Source organism: Notolepis coatsorum, assembly GCF_963971535.1.
Source record: "Notolepis coatsorum genome assembly, chromosome: 1".
Classification (NCBI taxonomy): domain Eukaryota; kingdom Metazoa; phylum Chordata; class Actinopteri; order Aulopiformes; family Paralepididae; genus Notolepis; species Notolepis coatsorum.
In genome coordinates this window covers 153,101,823-153,122,097 of record NC_140165.1, presented here as the reverse complement: position 1 = coordinate 153,122,097, position 20,275 = coordinate 153,101,823, and the positions used below count along the sequence as shown (strand labels likewise).

General features: G+C 44.7%; 1 protein-coding gene across 1 annotated transcript in view; it reads right to left on the bottom strand.

The window, feature by feature from the left end:
• Positions 1 to 20,275, bottom strand: part of citb (citron rho-interacting serine/threonine kinase b) — a gene marked incomplete at both ends in the record, with an annotated part of 154,664 nt that overhangs the window by 118,004 nt on the left and 16,385 nt on the right. The window contains 4 exon segments of the mRNA XM_084307930.1: positions 3,793 to 3,933; positions 8,664 to 8,717; positions 9,732 to 9,785; positions 10,026 to 10,196. Of these exon segments, the coding sequence (XP_084164056.1) occupies positions 3,793 to 3,933; positions 8,664 to 8,717; positions 9,732 to 9,785; positions 10,026 to 10,196 (420 nt within the window).

The window sequence follows — 20,275 nt, the reverse complement described above, 5'->3', positions numbered from 1 at the left end:
CAGAGCAACATATACACACATACACACAGAGCAACATATACACACATACACACAGAGCAACATATACACATATACACACAGAGCAACATACACACACACAGAGCAACATATACACACATACACACAGAGCAACATATACACACATACACACAGAGCAACATATACACACACAGAGCAACATATACACACATACACACAGAGCAACATATACACACATACACACAGAGCAACATATACACACACAGAGCAACATATACACATATACACACACAGAGCAACATATACACACATACACACAGAGCAACATATACACACATACACACAGAGCAACATATACACACATACACACAGAGCAACATATACACACACAGAGCAACATATACACACATACACACAGAGCAACATATACACACATACACACAGAGCAACATATACACACACAGAGCAACATATACACACAGAGCAACATATACACACATACACACAGAGCAACATATACACACATACACACAGAGCAACATATACACACATACACACAGAGCAACATATACACACATACACACAGAGCAACATATACACACACAGAGCAACATATACACACATACACACAGAGCAACATATACACACATACACACAGAGCAACATATACACACACAGAGCAACATATACACACACAGAGCAACATATACACACACAGAGCAACATATACACACAGAGCAACATATACACACACAGAGCAACATATACACACAGAGCAACATATACACACACAGAGCAACATATACACACAGAGCAACATATACACACATACACACAGAGCAACATATACACACACAGAGCAACATATACACACACAGAGCAACATATACACACATACACACAGAGCAACATATACACACACAGAGCAACATATACACACATACACACAGAGCAACATATACACACATACACACAGAGCAACATATACACACATACACACAGAGCAACATATACACACACAGAGCAACGTATACACACATACACACAGAGCAACATATACACACATACACACAGAGCAACATATACAGACATACACACAGAGCAACATATACACACATACACACAGAGCAACATATACACACATACACACAGAGCAACATATACACACACAGAGCAACATATACACACATACACACAGAGCAACATATACACATATACACACACAGAGCAACATATACACACATACACACAGAGCAACATATACACACACAAACACAGAGCAACATATACACACATACAAACAGAGAAACATACACACAATATACAGTACACACATGCACATACACACACACACAGAGCAACATATACACAATATACACACATACAAACACAGAGCAACATACAAACACAGAGCAACTTACACATCACATACAAACACACACAGCAACACACACACAACATACAAACACACACAGCAACACACACACAACATACAAACACACACAGCAACATACACACAACACATACAAATATACAACAACATACAGTACACGCAACATACACAAACGCAAAGCAACATACGCACAACACACACACAAAGCAACATACACACAACACACACAAATACCAAGCAATATACACACAACATGCACACAACATACACACATACAGGGGGAAAAAACACACACACACACACACACACACACACACACACACACACACACACACACACACACACACACACACACACACACACACACACACACACACAATTATCTCATATTATACATCCAGGTCACAAGATTCAGAAGCCAGAAGCCTGTTAAAGAGCATCAATGTATTATATTATTTATAAATATATTCACGCTGGATATTTTCACTTCAAGGCAAAACTGATGATATAGCTGAATATGGGTCGGTCTCCACTGTGTTTATGCCTCATTACTTTAATTTAACCCTATGAAGTCCCCACACAATACTATTCCAGTACAAATAGGGCTTTGGTCTCTAGCTTCTGGGCAGGAAGTTTCACAAGGCTTTGATAAACATAAATATTGACATAAATATATGTTACTTTAGACAAGTTATAGGAGTTATAAAAATGCACATGTAATGTAACATCTACAACATCTCAGAGTCGGCTATCATGACATGGTACTGATCTCATCTGATAGCTCTTCTGTTACTTTAGCTTGCTCTAGAGTCTGGATTTAGGGAAAGACTACCAACATGTGTGCTTTCCAGAGGTGTGTTCCCAGTGGTTACGTTTTTACTGAGCACTTGGACAATCTAGCAAAGGGTTAGGGTTAGGGAAAAAAATATATAAAATAAAATAATATACAGCAGAGGTTTGCTCCTGGGGAATCCTCCTGGGAGAGCTTGTATAAACCTGTTATGTCCAAAAATACATTGAACTAACCATCCCAAACCTTTTCAGAATATGAAATATGGATGCTCACCCTTAGAGAGTGTGGTTTTGGGAACACATTAGCGCATGGCCGGAAAACCCGACACCCTTGTGGTTCCGTAATGAGCATTTGCATTCATGTGTGATGATGCAAGAATACTTAGAGCAACCTGTAGTGCTATTTTTGGGAGAGCGCACCTACTGTCTGACTATGATTATATAGTGTAGACACTAGACAGCAGTGCCTACATTTAGCTATCCTATCATTTGAAAATAGAAAGAAGTGTGTGTGGGGGGCGCACACAACTGATCTATCTCAAGCACCGCCTTCTTTGTCCGAAGGAAGCAACAGTTTGGAGGATCAAGAAAAGAGAGCAGGGTTTGAGATAGGTCACCTACACCGCTGCTTGGAGTCCCTTTGAATCTGACAACACCCCATTCATAAAAAAAAAAAAATCGTTTTTTTTTTTCAAGTATAGGTTCAACAGTATCTTCAGGTGTGTAAATAAGCACTTTTACTCAAGTACTGTACTTAAGTGCTCAATTGCAGAATTACTGTATTTTTAACACTAGCCCTATTTCTTACTTACAAAGTAAGTAACTTATTGTACTTACTTAAAAAGTCTTTTATCAGCATAATATATTCATACTGAATACATTTGTGTATTATACACAAGTGAATGCAAAATCAATGGGGTCATGCTCCTGTCTGTACAAGTTCAAGTTTCTTTATTAGTTGTCATACAAAAATACAGAATACTTTTATATGAAATGCTTTTTTTCTGCTCCTGAGAGTGTGCTAGATAAAAATTAAGGCCGGGCCGATGTATTGTCCTTAAATACTTGCCGTAGTTCCCAGCGTGACGTTGTGGTACCCGGAAGTGATTGCACAGTATGTACCTGAGCTGTAGTCGGAATAATGTGTCAAACTAAAGTAGTGGTCTGGTAATCATTTGGGTCTCATTCTCCAAGGACTTACGACAAAAAGGGCTTTCTCTTAGGGCCATTTGAGACCTTTTCGGGCCGATTTAGGGATTCACCAACCGTCCCAATAAAACATATATAATTTATATTATATTATAATATATTGTCTATGCATGTCTTGCCCGAAAAGGTGTCAAATGGCCCTAAGAGAAAGCCCTTTTTGTCGTAAGTCCGTTGGAGAATGAGATTGTTATACAGGTGAGGTTAAGAAGTCCTCAGGATAACACAATTAGGCGATGAGGACGTCTGAACGCAATGCAAGAAAGAAGAAGTCCGTCGGGACCTTTGTTTACCATATTAACGTTAAATAGACGTTAAATAGAAGTCCAGTGTATTTTAAAGAGAATACTGACAGAGGAAACATTGTTGTCTCCTAACTGAATGACCTTTTACTGCTCAATAAAAACAGGAGTTATACGCACTTCAGTCTCACGCAGGCGCCTGCGCAGACTGTCGCTGGAGTCCTCCTTGTTCTGCAGTCTCTCTAGCTCCCGCTCCATGCGCTCCTTGGCCACCCGGATGCTCAGCAGCAGGTCTGTGGCCTCAGAACTAGCCTTCGCTGCCTGGAGGAGAAGAGAAAACCAAACATTCTGAACTAGCCTTCGCTGCCTGGAGGAGAAGAGAAAACCAAACATTCTGAACTAGCCTTCGCTGCCTGGAGGAGAAGAGAAAACCAAACAATCTGAACTAGCCTTCGCTGCCTGGAGGAGAAGAGAAAACCAAACATTCTGAACTAGCCTTCGCTGCCTGGAGGAGAAGAGAAAACCAAACATTCTGAACTAGCCTTCGCTGCCTGGAGGAGAAGAGAAAACCAAACATTCTGAACTAGCCTTCGCTGCCTGGAGGAGAAGAGAAAACCAAACATTCTGAACTAGCCTTCGCTGCCTGGAGGAGAAGAGAAAACCAAACATTCTGAACTAGCCTTCGCTGCCTGGAGGAGAAGAGAAAACCAAACATTCTGAACTAGCCTTCGCTGCCTGGAGGAGAAGAGAAAACCAAACATTCTGAACTAGCCTTCGCTGCCTGGAGGAGAAGAGAAAACCAAACATTCTGAACTAGCCGTCGCTGCCTGGAGGAGAAGAGAAAACCAAACATTCTGAACTAGCCTTCGCTGCCTGGAGGAGAAGAGAAAACCAAACATTCTGAACTAGCCTTCGCTGCCTGGAGGAGAAGAGAAAACCAAACATTCTGAACTAGCCTTCGCTGCCTGGAGGAGAAGAGAAAACCAAACATTCTGAACTAGCCTTCGCTGCCTGGAGGAGAAGAGAAAACCAAACAATCTGAACTAGCCTTCGCTGCCTGGAGGAGAAGAGAAAACTGTGCGAAAAAAGGGGGCAGCACCCAAAAGACGCACAAGGTGAGTAGACCGCGGGACAGGAGGCCCCGCGTCAACCTCACCGCGTGTCCCGCTTGCTACCAGGGAAACGTACGCAAAGCATAAGCCTGTGTTACCGCTCCCACACCTCCTGGGGTCGGATTTGTTGAACCCTGACGCTGCCCGCGAGGCGTCCCGTGGTTCGGGGTTCCAAACCCTGACACGCAGGCGCAGCCTTAGCAGCGGGGGCGCGGAGGAGGTCCCAGCCCCATGGACCACTCAAGGCAGGCTTGCCGCCAAGTCCAGGAGCCAGGACCTGACAAAAGGGACCTGGTGAGGTCAACCTTTACACCGCCAGCGCATCGGACAGGGCACAACAGGTGATCCCGTGGGGTCAGCTGGCATACCGGGGAGACAAGCACTCCAAGAGAGGAGGTTGATCCCTTAACCCAGGCCGACAGGTAACAAGAGCAAAGCTCGACCTGTGCCCGGAGGACTGTGAACTACACAGGAGCGCCTAGGGGGGCGCGTGTTCTGCATGCCGTGCACAATGTCACAATCTCGTGGGGTCATAACCTCGTGGGGTCGGGGTATATAATATAATGCATTAAGATGTTTCAGGTCTAAAATGTCTTGTTTACATCAGGGTCCCCCATTTTCAACTCATAGTGACATTTAGGACACACACAACATTCATGACATCAGCCCCTGTGGGGTCCGGTCCGCCCTGGCATTTCCCCCCCGGAAAAGCACAGGGCCCTTCGGTTAACAGAATATATTGTACGAGCAATGCTCGCCTGTGACCCGGCGGACACCGAGTTGAACTGATCCGGTCCGGCGCGACCAGGATGAGTCCTGTGTCCTTCCACGCTGCCGCACCTCTCCAAATGAGAGGGCCCTGGCCCACCAACGCTTCCTGGGGTTTGCGAACTTCTATCGACGTTTCATCAGGGACTACAGCCGGGTCGCCGCACACCTCACCCAACTCACTTCGCCCTCCGTGTCCTTCGTCTGGTCCAATAAGGTGGACTCCGCCTTCTCCCTGCTGTGTAGGCGCTTCACCTCCGCGCCCATCCTCGTCCAGCCGGACACGTCCCGCCAGTTTGTGGTGGAGGTGGACGCCTCCAGTACCGTGGTGGGGGCGGTCCTCCCCCAGCGCTCCGCTCTCGACCAGAAACTACACCCCTGCGCCTTCTTCTCTCGCCGCCTGACCCCGGCCGAGGTCAACTACGATATTGGGAACCTGGAGCTCCTGGCGGTCAAGCTGGCCTTGAAGAATGGAGACACTGGCTGGAGCATTCCGAGATCCCCTTCCTTGTCTGAACGGACCATAAGAACCTCGCCTACATCCAGACGGCCAAGCACCTGAACTCCCGCCAGGCCCGTTGGGCGCTGTTTTTCGGTCGGTTCAACTTCACCTTGACCTACAGGCCTGGTTCCGAGAACGCTAAGCCAGACGCCCTCTGTCGGCGGTTTGTCCCAGAAGGGGTTCTCTCTCACCCAGACACCATCCTCCCCATCTCCTGTTTGGTGGCTTCCGCCACCTGGGAGTTCCAGTCCGTCGTCAGGGAGGCCCAGCTCACCCAGCCTGATCCAGGTAACGGCCCACCTAACTGGCTTTTTGTCCCCGGCCTTGTCCGCTCCCAGGTGCTCCAGTGGATCCACACTTCCCGGTTCGCCTGTCATCCTGGGGTCGACCGTACCCTGTCCCTGCTGAAACGGCACTTCTGGTGGCCCTCCATGAGGGAAGACACCCACGCCTTTGTCCTTGCTTGCTCCATCTGTGCTCGTGGGAAGGCCTCCCACCGACCGCCTGCCGGGCTCCTCCGTCCACTGCCTGTTCCTGGCCAGCCCTGATCACACATCGCCCTGGACTTCGTCACCGGTCTGTCTCCTTCACACGGTAACACTGTCATTCTAACCATTGTCGATCGGTTCTCGAAGGCCGTTCACTTCGCTCTCCCCAAATTCCCCTCTGCTTCAGAGACCGCGGACCTGATGGTGCTTCACGTCTTCCGCTTCCACGGGATCCCGGTGGACATCGTCTCTGACAGAGGGCCTCAGTTTATCTCCCAGGTCTGGAAGGCCTTCCGCCGAGCCCTGGGGGCCACGGTCAGCCTCTCCTCCGGGTACAACCCACAGACCAGCGGTCAGTCGGAGCGGGCCAACCAAGACCTATGGTCCGCCCTCCGCTGCGTCACGACCCGGGACCCCTCTGGCTGGAGCGCCTTCTTACCGTGGATCGAATACGCTCACAACTCCCTGTCCTCCGCTGCCACAGGTCAGTCCCCTTTGAGTCCTCTCTGGGCTACCAGTCTCCACTGTTTCCTACTCAGGAAGAAGAGATCTCAGTCCCCTCGGTGCAGGCGCACCTTCGCCGCTGCAGGCACACCTTCGCCGCTGCAGGAGGATATGGAAGGACACCAGGGCCGCGCTGCTCCGCTGACCGGAATCGCCGATTTGCCGACCACCGCCGGACCCCGGCTCCCGACTATCAACCAGGTCAGATGGTTTGGCTCTCGTCCCGAGACCTTCTTCTAAAGTCAGTTTCCCGGAAACTCACCCCCCGTTTCGTTGGTCCCTACGAGATTCTGTCTATTATCAACCCCTCAGTCGTCATTCTCAAGCTTCCTTCCCATGTGCGCGTTCACCCCTCTTTTCATGTCTCACAGTTGAAGCCGGTGGGCTCCAGCTCTGGATCCTCCTCCTCCGCTGATCATTGATGACCACCCCGCTTACACTGTCTGGTGGCTCCTGGACGTGCGCCGCCGCGTACTTAGTGGACTGGGAGGGCTATGGTCCGGAGGAGCGCAGTTGGATCTCCCGCCAGCTGATCCTGGATCCTGCCCTCATCCGGGACTTCCATCGGGCCAACCCGGACAAGCCTGGAGGGTCGCCAGGAGGCGCCCGTAGAGGGGGGGGTCCTGTCACAATCACAGCGAGAGCCTCTATCTCTCCGCCTGCTTCCACGCCCTTATATGGGCAGCTTCCGACTCCATTTTCCCCACGCTGTCATCTGGCAACAATCAGCCCAGCTGAGAGTCATCAGCTCATCACCAGCCCGGATATCAACCCTACGGATCCTGCTCCTGATCGTCTCAGTGTTATCCTATCAAACGTAGGTACGAGGACGTACCCAACCTTGCTGCTCTGTCTGTATTGCCTGCCATCTCCTAACCTCTGTTCTCCCTGTGCCCAGGACCACCACTCTCGGCCGACGCTGTCTCCTGACGTACCACCCGCCCGGACGTACCTGAGAAACTCAAGCAAGAGTCACTACTCGTCCAATGTTGCACATTCTTGTATATTCTCTATTGCCTTGTCTGCTCAGTACCCAAAGGAATTAAAACCTACCTAAAACGCTCCATTCTCTATCTCCCTGTGTTCTGCTATTGGGCTCCGCCACCGCTGCCCTAACAAAAACATGCTTTTGGTCACGATCACATTTTCGTAAAACGAAACATCTGTATGATATATACCTTTGATTTGGAAATAATATAGGTTTCAGGCGTCATATGCATACACGTCATATCTCACTATCTAGAAAACGAGACTGGATTATTTTGAAACGGGGCAATGTTTAGCGTGGAATAGCGCACAAATGAAAGTATGTAGAAATGAACTGGTTTGTCAATACTATTGTCTCCATAGCTATAATATAGAATATACGATGGGTCCGCAAACATCGTAAACATTTTCAATAACGCTGGCGCCAGGCAGTACAGATGGAAAAACAGCGTGGCACTCAATGAGTTAACAGGAATGGTTAAATGATTCTCAACATCTGCATTTGCTTCATGACAAAGCAGAGCTTGTATTAATCACTAGCAAAAAGAGAGAGAGAGAGAGAGAGAGAGAGAGAGAGAGAGAGAGAGAGAGAGAGAGAGAGAGAGAGAGAGAGAGAGAGAGAGAGAGAGAGAGAGAGAGAGAGAGAGATTTTCACACCTGTTGAGATTAAAGCGCAAAACATTATTCTACCTTTGCCAGCTTGTCTTGGAGTTCCTGAATCTTAGTTTGCTGCTCAGCATTAGTCTGAAACGAAAGAAGAAGAACATTTACCATATGGATATTTATTAATGAAGATTTTATGTTTAAAGTTTTGTTGCTTTATCGGTGAGTGCCCTTTTCCACCGATGGGTGATTATATCGAGTCCTTTCGGTCCCTTAACCACATCACTTAATATGTAGCTCGCTCTTTCATTTTCAGCCGCAATGACTAATTTTGAGTTTTATTGGAATCATTATTTCTCTAGGTACACGTAATATCAAGTGAGCAATGTTCTTTTGAATAGCTGAGCTTCTACCAAGCAATGTTTTTTCACAGGTTGACACACTGGAATAAGGCCATAGTGAAGTGCTACCAACTAAATGTAATTATCAATGAGTCATACAGATTATTATGATAGCTCAGAAACTGCTTCAGTGAAGGCGGCTGAGTGGCGCAGTGGGCAAGGCGCTCGCCACTAACGCAGGAGATGCTGGTATCGAGCCCAGCTCTCGGCGTTGCTACCGGCTTGGCCGGCCGTCATATTAACACAATTGGCAAGTGTTAGAGGGTGGGAAAGCCGGTGGGTGGGGATTTGACGTTGTGGACAGCGACTCCTACAGGTCGGTTGGGTGACGCCTGTACAGCAGAAACAGGAAGTATCGGGGGCAGCGTGAGCCTCCCACGCGTTACTCCTCGCCACTGAGAGTTTGAGCTGTCTGGTAAAAAGATGCGACAGGCTGCCTCCTCGTGTACCGGAGGGGACACGTGATGCAAGGCTTCTATCCTCACTACAGCCGACCAGTCGGAGGCATAGTCTAGCAACGTTCAAGACAGGGGAGGGAAGAATTGGAATAACGAAATTGGGATGGGAGAAAAATTGAAAAATAGGAGAAAAAGTGGATAAAAAAAAGAAACTGCTTCAGTGAAAATGTGACCTCCTGTAACAAGTAAACTTTTCACTTGTTGTGATGTTTTTACATTGTGACTTCCAACTGAACATGATAGCAACGGTCACATAAAGGCAATAAACTCTATGAACCATTGGCCGAGTCAACTACCTTTTCTAGCTTGGCAAGGACCTCCTCCGTTTCTGCTTTGCCTTGCTCTTTGGCCTGTGAAAACATATGGAAAGCTGTTACTTCCCCCACAAAAAGTAAAACAAGAAGAAAAAAGCTTTTAAGTAAGTAATAAAATAAGTAATTATTATTTGGAGCTTAGTATTGTCAGGCTATTGACTGGGCTTTGTGATTCATTCTTGTGATAAAAAATAATAATATAAGAGCATCTGCTAAATGCCTAAAATGTAAATCAGGCAAGTCTACATTCCTTCACAACGACAAGTGACTTAACACCTTGTGCATCTTCTGTTGGTAGTCTGCAGACCTCCTCTTCAGCTCCTCGCTGCTCTGACGAGACTCCTTCAACTCAGCCTCATAGAGGTCGCTACGACGACGGGCGGCAGACAGGTCCTCCTCCAGCTGCCTGATGCTGACGCGCATCTCCTCCAAGTGAGCATGATATTCCTACACACAAGAGACCACAAGATACCAGGATGACAGAGAGGAGAGGAGAGAAGAGGTAGAGAGGAGAGGAGAGGAGAGGAGAGAGAGGAGAGGAGAGGAGAGGAGAGGAGAGGAGAGGAGAGGAGAGGAGAGGAGAGGAGAGGAGAGGAGAGGAGAGGAGAGGAGAGGAGAGGAGAGGAGAGGAGAGGAGGAGAAACACGTTTGATTCCCCACAAGAGGACTTCTACGAGGCAAAGATATCCAAGCGTTAGGACGGATAAATCCACAACCTTGGGTTTGTTTTCTTTCATTACTTTTTTCCATCTTTTTTAAGAATGATGTATGACTAGTAAACTGGGGAAAAGAGTCTCCGATAGCCGATGGGCAGTGTTATTAGTTCATTAAATCATCTTCTTTTATGGAGGCCATATGGGACAAACATGAACCCTTGCGCTGAAGAACCATATCAGTAAATGCTTTAAGTTTTTGGACAGCCCATTTGCAATTTTTAAATCAATCCAAATCACTTGGAGTGTGAATGTGATATATCATCAGAAAATACTCAGCCTCTATTCTCTTTAACTATGAATGAACACAATACTCAGTATAACTTAGTATCTTTAGATAAAACATTGGACCTCATTCTCGAACGTAGTTACAAAAAAGTTCTGAGGAAATCTCTTCTTAACTCCACTTACGAAGTTCCTGGCACAATTATGGCATTCCTGAATGGTTTCTTACAGTAGGATTTGTTAAGAACAGGATTTAAGAACTCAGAAAAGCAGTCGTAGATAGGCCAGATTGGAGTGCGCCTGTGTTCTTAAAGGCTTAATTTGTGAGAAATCAGCGATTCTACAGATATCGGATTTAAATAATAATAATAATAATAAAAGCAAGAATATTTGTATCATTAACAATTACGTTTTACATTTATAGTCATGATTCAACGAGGCATTGTTGAATAAAAAGCACTACACAAATACTGCTAATGGACACATCTACATTCTGTTATCACCACAACCCATTCCTTTCATGTAGGCTATATTTGCCATTTGCCAATAGTCCATATATCGTTTTCTATATTGTTATTTTTTATAGTTGGTTTAATTCTTTTACCTTCCTTAGTGTGCACATTGTAAGACCCAGTGGAGAAACATTCCACTGCTCATCTCCTTTGTCCGGTTTCATCAACCTCAAGTCTGCCTCAACCAGGAACACTAGAGGTGCGGCAAGGGGGGACTGTACAATCCCTTTAAAAAAAAGTGTATTTGGCCAGGTCGTCTTTTCATACAGAGCATCCCACCAATGGAACTCAATTCCTCAAACAATTAGAGTCTCCACATCATACCATTCATTCAAGTGCAGGGTTAGGGAATGGCTCATTGAAAACCAGCACTGTCAACACTGAGGTGTCTGTGTGTGTATGTGTGTGTGTGTGTAATATGTCATGATGTGCTCTGTCCTTGTGTCCATGACTGTATTGTGACCTGTATCCCTATCGTATGGCTATGTGCTTTTGTTGTGTTTTTATTCTAATGTTATTTATTTTGATTTTATTCTGTTTTTATTGCTAACCCCTTTTTCACACAGGATTTTAGCCTGTACCTTCTGGCAGGGGGACTGCCAATGGAAATTAGCCTTTTGGCTAAAATTGGGTGCATTTACATCTGTAAAATGTTTTATTAATGTACACTGTCCCCCTTGAACAAATAAAGTAAACCTAAACCTAAACTGCTATGATGTTACATGTGATGTGACAATAAAAACTTTTACTTGCATGTCATGTAAATGTAACCATGCCATCCAATAATCAGTGATCAATCACACTATTTAAAGGGGCCAAGTCTGCACCTACAGGCCTACACACACATCTATTGCTGCTGGAAGATATCGCTGATTGTGCACTGAGAAGGGAACGGAGAGCGATGAGTACCTGGAGCTGTGCAATACCCTGGAGCCAGCACTGAGAAGCCGGAACAGAGGCCCAAACCCTGTGCAACCACACGTCAAGGCACACTTTGGGCTTTTTAGCCACTGGGACATTCCAGCGGGAGCTAGGAGACAAGGTGGGCATATCGCAGCCATCCATCAGCCATGCCTCCATCCATCAGCCATGGCCTCCATCCAGTGAGTCATGGATGGAATCATACAATTGGCCACAGAATACATCCAATTCCCATATACTGAACAACAACAGTCAAGAGAGGATTCCATGCCATTGGCGCAAATTGACTGCATGCATGTGCGCATCAAGGCACCCTCCCCAGATGCGTTTCCATATCTCAACAGAAAGCAATACCACTCCATCAACGTTCAAATCATCTGCAATGCCCAGAACCACCTCCTCAACATGGTTAACTGTGTACATTGGATTATCGACGAAATCTTACTTGGTCCAAAGAAGAGGGTCTCGTGTATTATTGGGTTTAATAGGACATTAGAGGGGGTTGTGTTAGGACATTTACAGGGGCCAGTTTCGAATTGCAGTCTCTCGTAGGTGCTCTTTGAGAGTGGTTTTGAAAGTGGGTAGTGATTCATATTCCTTTACAGCTGTGGGTAGGGCGTTCCACATTGATGTGACGTAATTGCGAAACGTGTTTAGTCCCTTGTTTGAGCCGAATCTGGGTTTAACATGATTTGTGGAGCTCCCTCTGGTGTTGTGGTCGTGGTATTCACTGACCTTTGGGAAGTATTTTGACATGTATATGGGTACCTTATTCAAGTAGTGTATCTTGTAGAACAGGCCCATTACAAGTTGCTGTCGTCTACTCTAAGCCATCCTAGGTTGTCAAAGTGGGCAGGGGTGAGGTGGGTTCTAGGAGTAAGGTCAAGCAGTAGTCTGACCAGTTTGTTTTGAGATGTTTGTAATTTTGTTTTTAGCGCCTTTGAGGTGCTTTGGTACCATGAGGTGCAAGCATAGTCGTAGTACCCTTGAATGAGTGCTCCTGCCAGAGTCTTCAGGGTATTCTTGTTTACCAGAGAGGAGATCCGGTACAAGAATCGAGTTTGTTGGTTGACTTTTTTTATTACATTGGATGCCATTTTGTCACAGGAAAGATTTGCCTCTAGGATGGAACCTAGGTATGTCATTTTACCCAGGTGTAATGATAGTTTGTTATCAGCGAGCCAGATGCAGATTTTGCCTAGTTCCGAGCCGAGGGTTTTTTCAACCTGTAACTTGTTCTTGTCAGAGACCAGCAGGGCTGAGTCGTCCGCAAACAGGAACAAGTTGCAGTCACAAGCTGACGACATGTCATTTGCATAAATTAGGAACAGTAGCGGTCCTAGTATGCTTCCTTGTGGAACACCACAGCTCACTGGGAGGGGGGGGGATAGGGTACCGTTTACCTCCATCTGTTCTCTCCCCTCCAGGTAGGATTGCATCCAGCTCACTGATAAACTATCAAAACCAATTGCTTTTAGCTTGTCAATCAGAATGGAGTGATTGACAGTGTCGAAGGCCTTTTGTAGGTCCAGCATGACCATGCCGCAGTATTTGCCCGCGTCCACCTCTTGTTTGATGTGGTCGTTCAAATAGAGAAGGCATGTATAAGTGGAGTGGGATGTTCTGAAGCCAGATTGGAATTCGTAGATTTGATTTTTTTTCCGCGAAGTACTTTTCGACCTGTTCGTATACAATTTTTTCCATGACTTTCGAGATGGAGGTAAGGATAGAAACAGGGCGGTAGTTGCCTGGGTCTAATTTGCTGCCCTTTTTGTGCAGGGGTGTTACTCTCGCAATTTTGAAGTCTTTGGGTACGTGTCCCTGTTTTATGGAGAGGTTTATTATGTGTATGATGACTGGGGTGATGGCGGCTGCTGAGTCTCTGAGGAATTTGGAGGGGATATTGTCATGGCCAGTGGCCTTGTTAGGTTGGAGGGCGCTCAGTTTTTTGAATACCTCAGCTGTTGTTACCATTTCCAGTTTGAAATCGTCTTTGCGGACCCCTAGATTATTGTAGTAGGCTATGATGTGTTTTACCCCAAAATGCCCTGAGTGGGAGGGTAGTTTGTTTACCAGTGTTGTGGCTATGTTTGTGAAGAACATTTTTAAGTAATTGGCTACATCCAGCTTGTCTGTGATGAGCGTGTTGTCCGTCTTTATGTTTATGTTTGAAAATCTGGTTTTAAGTTTTTTACTGCAGCCTAGTTGATTATTGAGTAATTTCTAAAGTTCAAAGTTCAAAGAAGTCTCCCACTTCCCAGGAGGTGCACATGACTCCTACGTCTTACAGAACAGCTCTGTGGGTGTGCACCTTGAGCAAGGAGATGCTGGAGACGCATGGCTAATTGGTAGGTATTATGTGCGTAATTAATCGTTCCAAGTCAAGTAAATTTTATTTATATAGCACATTTCCAGGCAGCGGCAGCTGGCACCAAAGTGCTTCACAGGCAGGTTGATAAAAACTAAATAATATGATGCAAGATATAAGATTAAAAACATAGTAAAGCAATGAAAGTAATAAAAACAAAATAATATGATGCAGGATATAAGATTAAAAACATAGTAAAGCAATTAAAGTAATAAAAACAGGTAGGGCACAGTAAAACAAAGAGGATAGAAGGGCCAGGGGTCTAGTAGTGATTAGTGGGGGGGAGGCCAAGGAGAACAGGTAGGTTTTTAAAAGTGATTTAAAAGCCTGCACGGTCTGGGCGGTCTGTACGCTGAGGGGGAGGCTGTTCCACAATCTAGGCGCTGCAGTGGAGAAAGCTCTGCCACCCCTAGTATTGAGCCTAGTTCTAGGCACCACCAATAGCAGCTGGTCAGCTGATCTGAGGGATCGGTGGGGGGTGTGGCGGTGCAAGAGCTCAGACAGATAGGGAGGAGCCGTGCCATTTAGTGATTTAAAAACATTTAGGGCTAATTTAAAATCGATCCTAAAGCAAACAGGCAGCCAGTGGAGCGAGGCCAAAACTGGGCTGATGTGTTCATGTTTTTTTGTTTTGGTGAGGAGGCGCGCGGCTGCGTTCTGCACCAGTTGTAGGCGGCGAAGCAGGGATTTGTCAATGCCCGTGTAAAGGGCATTGCAGTAGTCGAGGCGAGTGGTGACAAAGACATGTATCACCGTCTCTAGGTTACTTTGGGAGAGGTATGCCTTTGTCTTCGCCAGGAGTCTAAGGTGGTAAAAACTGTTTTTGACTACGGCGCTGACCTGTTTGTCAAATTTAAAATTGCTGTCGAAGATGACCCAGAGGTTCCTGACAGAGGTGGAGAGGTTTGGACCCAGGGGACCAAGTGCATCAATGAGGGGGGCCGGGGGGGCACTATTAAAAACAATGACCTCAGTTTTCCATTCGTTTAGTGTCAGGGAGTTTTCAGACATCCAGCACTTGATTTCTGCCAGGCAGTCAAGTAGTGGTTTTATTGTTTTCCCTTGGGTGGGTTTTAAGGGGAGGTAAAAAACAGTAGGCTTCTATTCTTCTAATGATTAGTTTTATTAGGAGATTGCGAATATGCGCTGCCCCCTGGTTGATGACTCCACTCACCAAACCTCAGACAGAGCACCGAGAGCAAAGAAATCCACCGTCGAGCACAGCATTGGCCTGATGAAAAGATGCTGGAGGTCTGGCAAAACGGCGATGCGCTGCTCCACCTCAGACAACCCTGAGTCCACTGTTCCTCCTCCAGTGGCCAGCATCTCTCTCCTGCGTCTCTCCTGAATATGTGTTTGGCCTCATGGATTTCACATCAGCCTATTTCTTTTTCACTTCAGCTGCTGTGCGCCCCTCTCCTGACACTACGTAACCTCACCTGTTACCCCGTGCCATGCCTCTTTTCTTGGGTGCCTTGTACCCCATAATTTTTTTTTATTAATATAAATCAACTCAGTAGATCATCCTCCATATGTGTGTGTGGGTTTTACAAAGTTTAAACAATGGGAAAGCATTAAACCGATCATCTGTCTAAACCTCCTAACTCTATTCGCCCTCAAATCTGTGTTCGTTTTTTTCATCTGCTGGAAAGTTGGGTTTTTGGAGTTATGAGGTTTTGTCCCGCCAGCAGTGATATATACTGTATATTTATTCTTACCGTATATATATCTATCCACATCTGTCTACATACCTGCATATAATCCTCAAATTTCTGTAGATAATATATCTATATCTGTACCTTACCTACAGTACGCTTACTAGTTATGCTGCTGGTCAATATGGCTTACTACCATAGGGTCTTTATACCTGTATCACTGTACATATTAATACTACAAACTCTGTATATACATTTGATTAGCACTATTACTCAGTAGTACTAATTTATATATTTCATACTTTTATTCACCTGTACATTGTATATTACTATTGCACTTTACTGTTACATTTGCACTCTGGTTGGATGTCAAACATCTTTTCATTGTACTGTACTTGTGCTGTATAATGACAATACATTAGAATCTAATCTTATCTAAATTGCTTTTGCGTTGCCTGTGGATTCTGTGTGCACACGGTCCTGTGGTTGCATGCTCTTATAAGGAGCTGGCAGGGTGTTTATGTATGCAAATTCAGGTGTACAAGAATGCGCATTCAATCAACATTTTCACGCGTTCATGAATCCAGCTGGGATCTTTCTAAGGTTTGTTCGTACGAAGTTTGTAAGAAGATATTTAAGAAGACGCTAAAGAAAATATTCGAGAATGAGGTCCATTGTTACTCTGGAAACGTCAAATGTATATGGCTCTTCATCTAAGGTACTATCATGATGGCAGAAAATGCTGCTATAACAGTTGGAGTTATATCCACATTTTCTGACTGAGAGGGGAGGAGAGAAGAACAAGACTGTACTTTTCCCTCAATCAACACTGGTGCCCTGCATGAAACCATGAACTAATTTACAGGCCAACTCACCTTGTGACATATTTGAGGGAATTGTATTGGCTTGGTTGTCGAGGGCCAATACTGATGTGTTTGTACCTCTAGAATTTTTTTTCAGAGGTGGGTGGCCTGTGTGGTGAGGGGACAGCTGGTTTGAGGCTTTTCATTTTATTTTCTAGTTCAGGTTGTGCAGCATTTTATATTCCAGTTTGTTAATTGTATGGATATATAGGGTAGGTAGCATAGTACAGTATATTGGGGGTGCGCTGTGCGGTTTTGAGTGAGATATTTGCGGGACGTGCAGTTGGTTTGAAGAGCATTACATGTCATTTTTAGGATGATCAAAATGAATCAAGATGAGTCATTGAGTCACCAAGAGTGTGAATCAACAGGAACCTGAAAAGTGTTAGATGTTCGAAAAGTGTTAGATGTTCTGGTCGTTTCTAGCTTCAAACACCCATTTTTCTCTTAAGAGCAATTTGAGCATAAATCATATATTGTTTTCCACTCAAAAGTTTAAAATCTCTCCCGGAACTGCATTGTGCACCTTTAAGAAAGGTGTTATCGCTGTATTTTTACTAGGTTTAGGCTGATTAACTCAGCAGGACAGTGTTGTGACACTGTGTTAGGTGTGAAAAGAGTGTGGGAGTTCCTGTTATGGCAGTTGAATTTACATGTTTTGTGATGTGGCTAAGCAAACTTATCTGGAGCTAGAAAGGCATGATTAATGCTGGGAATAGAGGGGAGAAACTAGTCCAATGCTAGATCAGCAAAGACTATAGAATCTTTTATAAAAGAATATGGAATTGTTGTCCCTTGGTGATTTAAAAATCCATCAACCCAAAGCTTTCCTTTCTTCTCCATGCCCATACTCACAGATTGATTATTTTCAAATAGATCAAAAACTCCTGCCACAGGTCAAGAAATGTGAATATGAAGCTATTATAATTTCGGAGCATGCCCCCGTTTACTTCAGTTGTCACGCTTAAAGACAAATCGGCGGCTCCCTCCTGGCGATTTAATAAATAATAATTATAATCGTTGACACACCTTTGTTGAGTTCATTTCTGCCCAACTAGAATAATTTATGGCTATGACAATGAGGTAGTATCTAAAGGAACACTTTGAGAGGCTCTTAAGGCTTATATCTGATGCCAAATAATTTCGTATTCTACTTCTTCAACATCTGTCTGAGATTTCGTCAACACTCAATAGTGCCCTCTCCAGATATTTATAACAAGAGGATTTCCCTCTAGGCATATTTTGATCTCCTTTCCATTGATGAATCAGAAAAGCTAATACTACAGTCCAGACATAGATTGTATGAGCAGAACAAGAAGCCTGACACCTATTAGCTCATCAGAAACATCAAACCATATAGAGGAAATGTGTACAACCTCTGGTGAAATTCAACAGGAAATGAATAAGGTATTAAAAAAAAATCTTTTTACACAAACCTCAGAATCCAAATGTTTAATTAATTAGGGAATTTTGAGATAAATTACAAATCCCAATAATAGAAGATAGTTACAAGGGCAGCCTAGAGATGACCCTTTCAATAGAATAGTCTCGGACCCCTCCCATGTCTTACATGCAGAGTATGAGCTACTGCCATCTGGGAGGAGGTTTAGAGTTCCACGCTCTACTAAATAGGTTTAAAAACTCCTTTATTCCGATCTCAGTTAAACTTTTAAATAGTGCCAGATAAAGGGCAACTATCGAATAACTGATATTTGGTTGTTATATTATCGATATTCGATAACCGATATTTGTTTTTTTTGGGTATACTATTATATTATATTATACTAGTATATTTGGGTATACTATTCTAATGTGGTGTTGCCAGACATCCTGCTGTGCAGGTACTTTACTGTATCTTTTATATTGTGTATCTCCTCTGTTTGGAGTCAGTTGTGTTGTGTCATGTCTGTATGTATGTGTCTGTGGCTGTAGTGGGTGTAAGCCCAAGACAAATTTCCCAGCTGATGGGACAATAAAGTGACTCTTGAAACAGCTGTCAGTTTTTCAGTTTTTTCTTTTGATTGTTATTTTTTTGTCCTATTTCTTTTCTTTGAAATGTCTTATTTGTGTCTGTGTTGTTGTTGGTAAAAAAAACTAAACTTAAATAATAACCACAACAACAACAACATCATGCGGTTGACTGTCTTAAGGAGCCATGATGGAACAGGGAAGGGGGGTGGAGGGGTAAAAAGCAGACCAGTCAGAGCCATTTAGCTCACTTGTCTGTTAATGCATAATTAGCCACATCTAACAGCCTTCATTTCCAGACCCATGTCGGGTCACAGGGCATCCTGGCCTGTCTATCAGGCAGGTTGAGGACAGCTAATGAAAAGTAGCAGGGCTCTGTGCCTGGGGAGACTGATGCTCGGCTGACAATACAACACAACAGGCGAGGCAGATAGCATCAGTTCAGGCCTTTCACACCCATCTCTCCCAGCCCCCCCCCCCTCTTCAATTAACAGTGCTCCTCCTGTTTTTCATTATGTTTCAGAACTTGTGTTAAGTATAGAGGCCTTGCACCTTGTTTGTGTGGTTCTCTTTCTTCCAGTATGGCTGCCTGTAACCACAGAAGATGGCTAATTTATGTGCAGTGGTAGAGTAGGTAAAACACTGGCAAAGCATGATATTACTGGTTTACAGTTTTGTCTTGTTTACAAGATCCAGTAATAATAAGACACCAAATTATTGTGTTTTTATTTATGTATTTCTCATATATCAACAGATAGCAGCCTTTGTTTTGCACATAGCAACTGCTGTTTATTCCATTGCCATGTACAAAACAACACAACAAACAACAGCCATGTTGGAAGACAGAGAACTAAACAAACATTCTGTGCAAGGCCCCTATACTGTACTTGAGTACACTAGAGTGATTCTTACAGGACTGCTGCTCATCATCTGTTCTCTCACGATGACTCGCCAATACCGAGCCAATACAGGGAAGAGGAAATTCATATCAAATTTCAATTCCCACTAATTTGTCAGAAAAACAGTGACACGGGTGTAGGAAATGAGAGAACAGGGAATTTGGCATTCAGTGTGATTCCTGAGAATTTGTCTGTTGAAGCATTATTGTTGTCGTTCATCACACACTAACAGTTTCCAGCACTGTGTCTTTGACTGATGCAGTCGTACACACTTAGAGGAGTTATCCATCTGTAGGAGTGAAGAGACCAGATCAGACAGAGAGGTGGTGTTACGGTTTCACCTGCACAAACCGTGTCTGTCTCTAACCCTGTGTCTGTCCCATTCTCACCCTGCACGCTCTA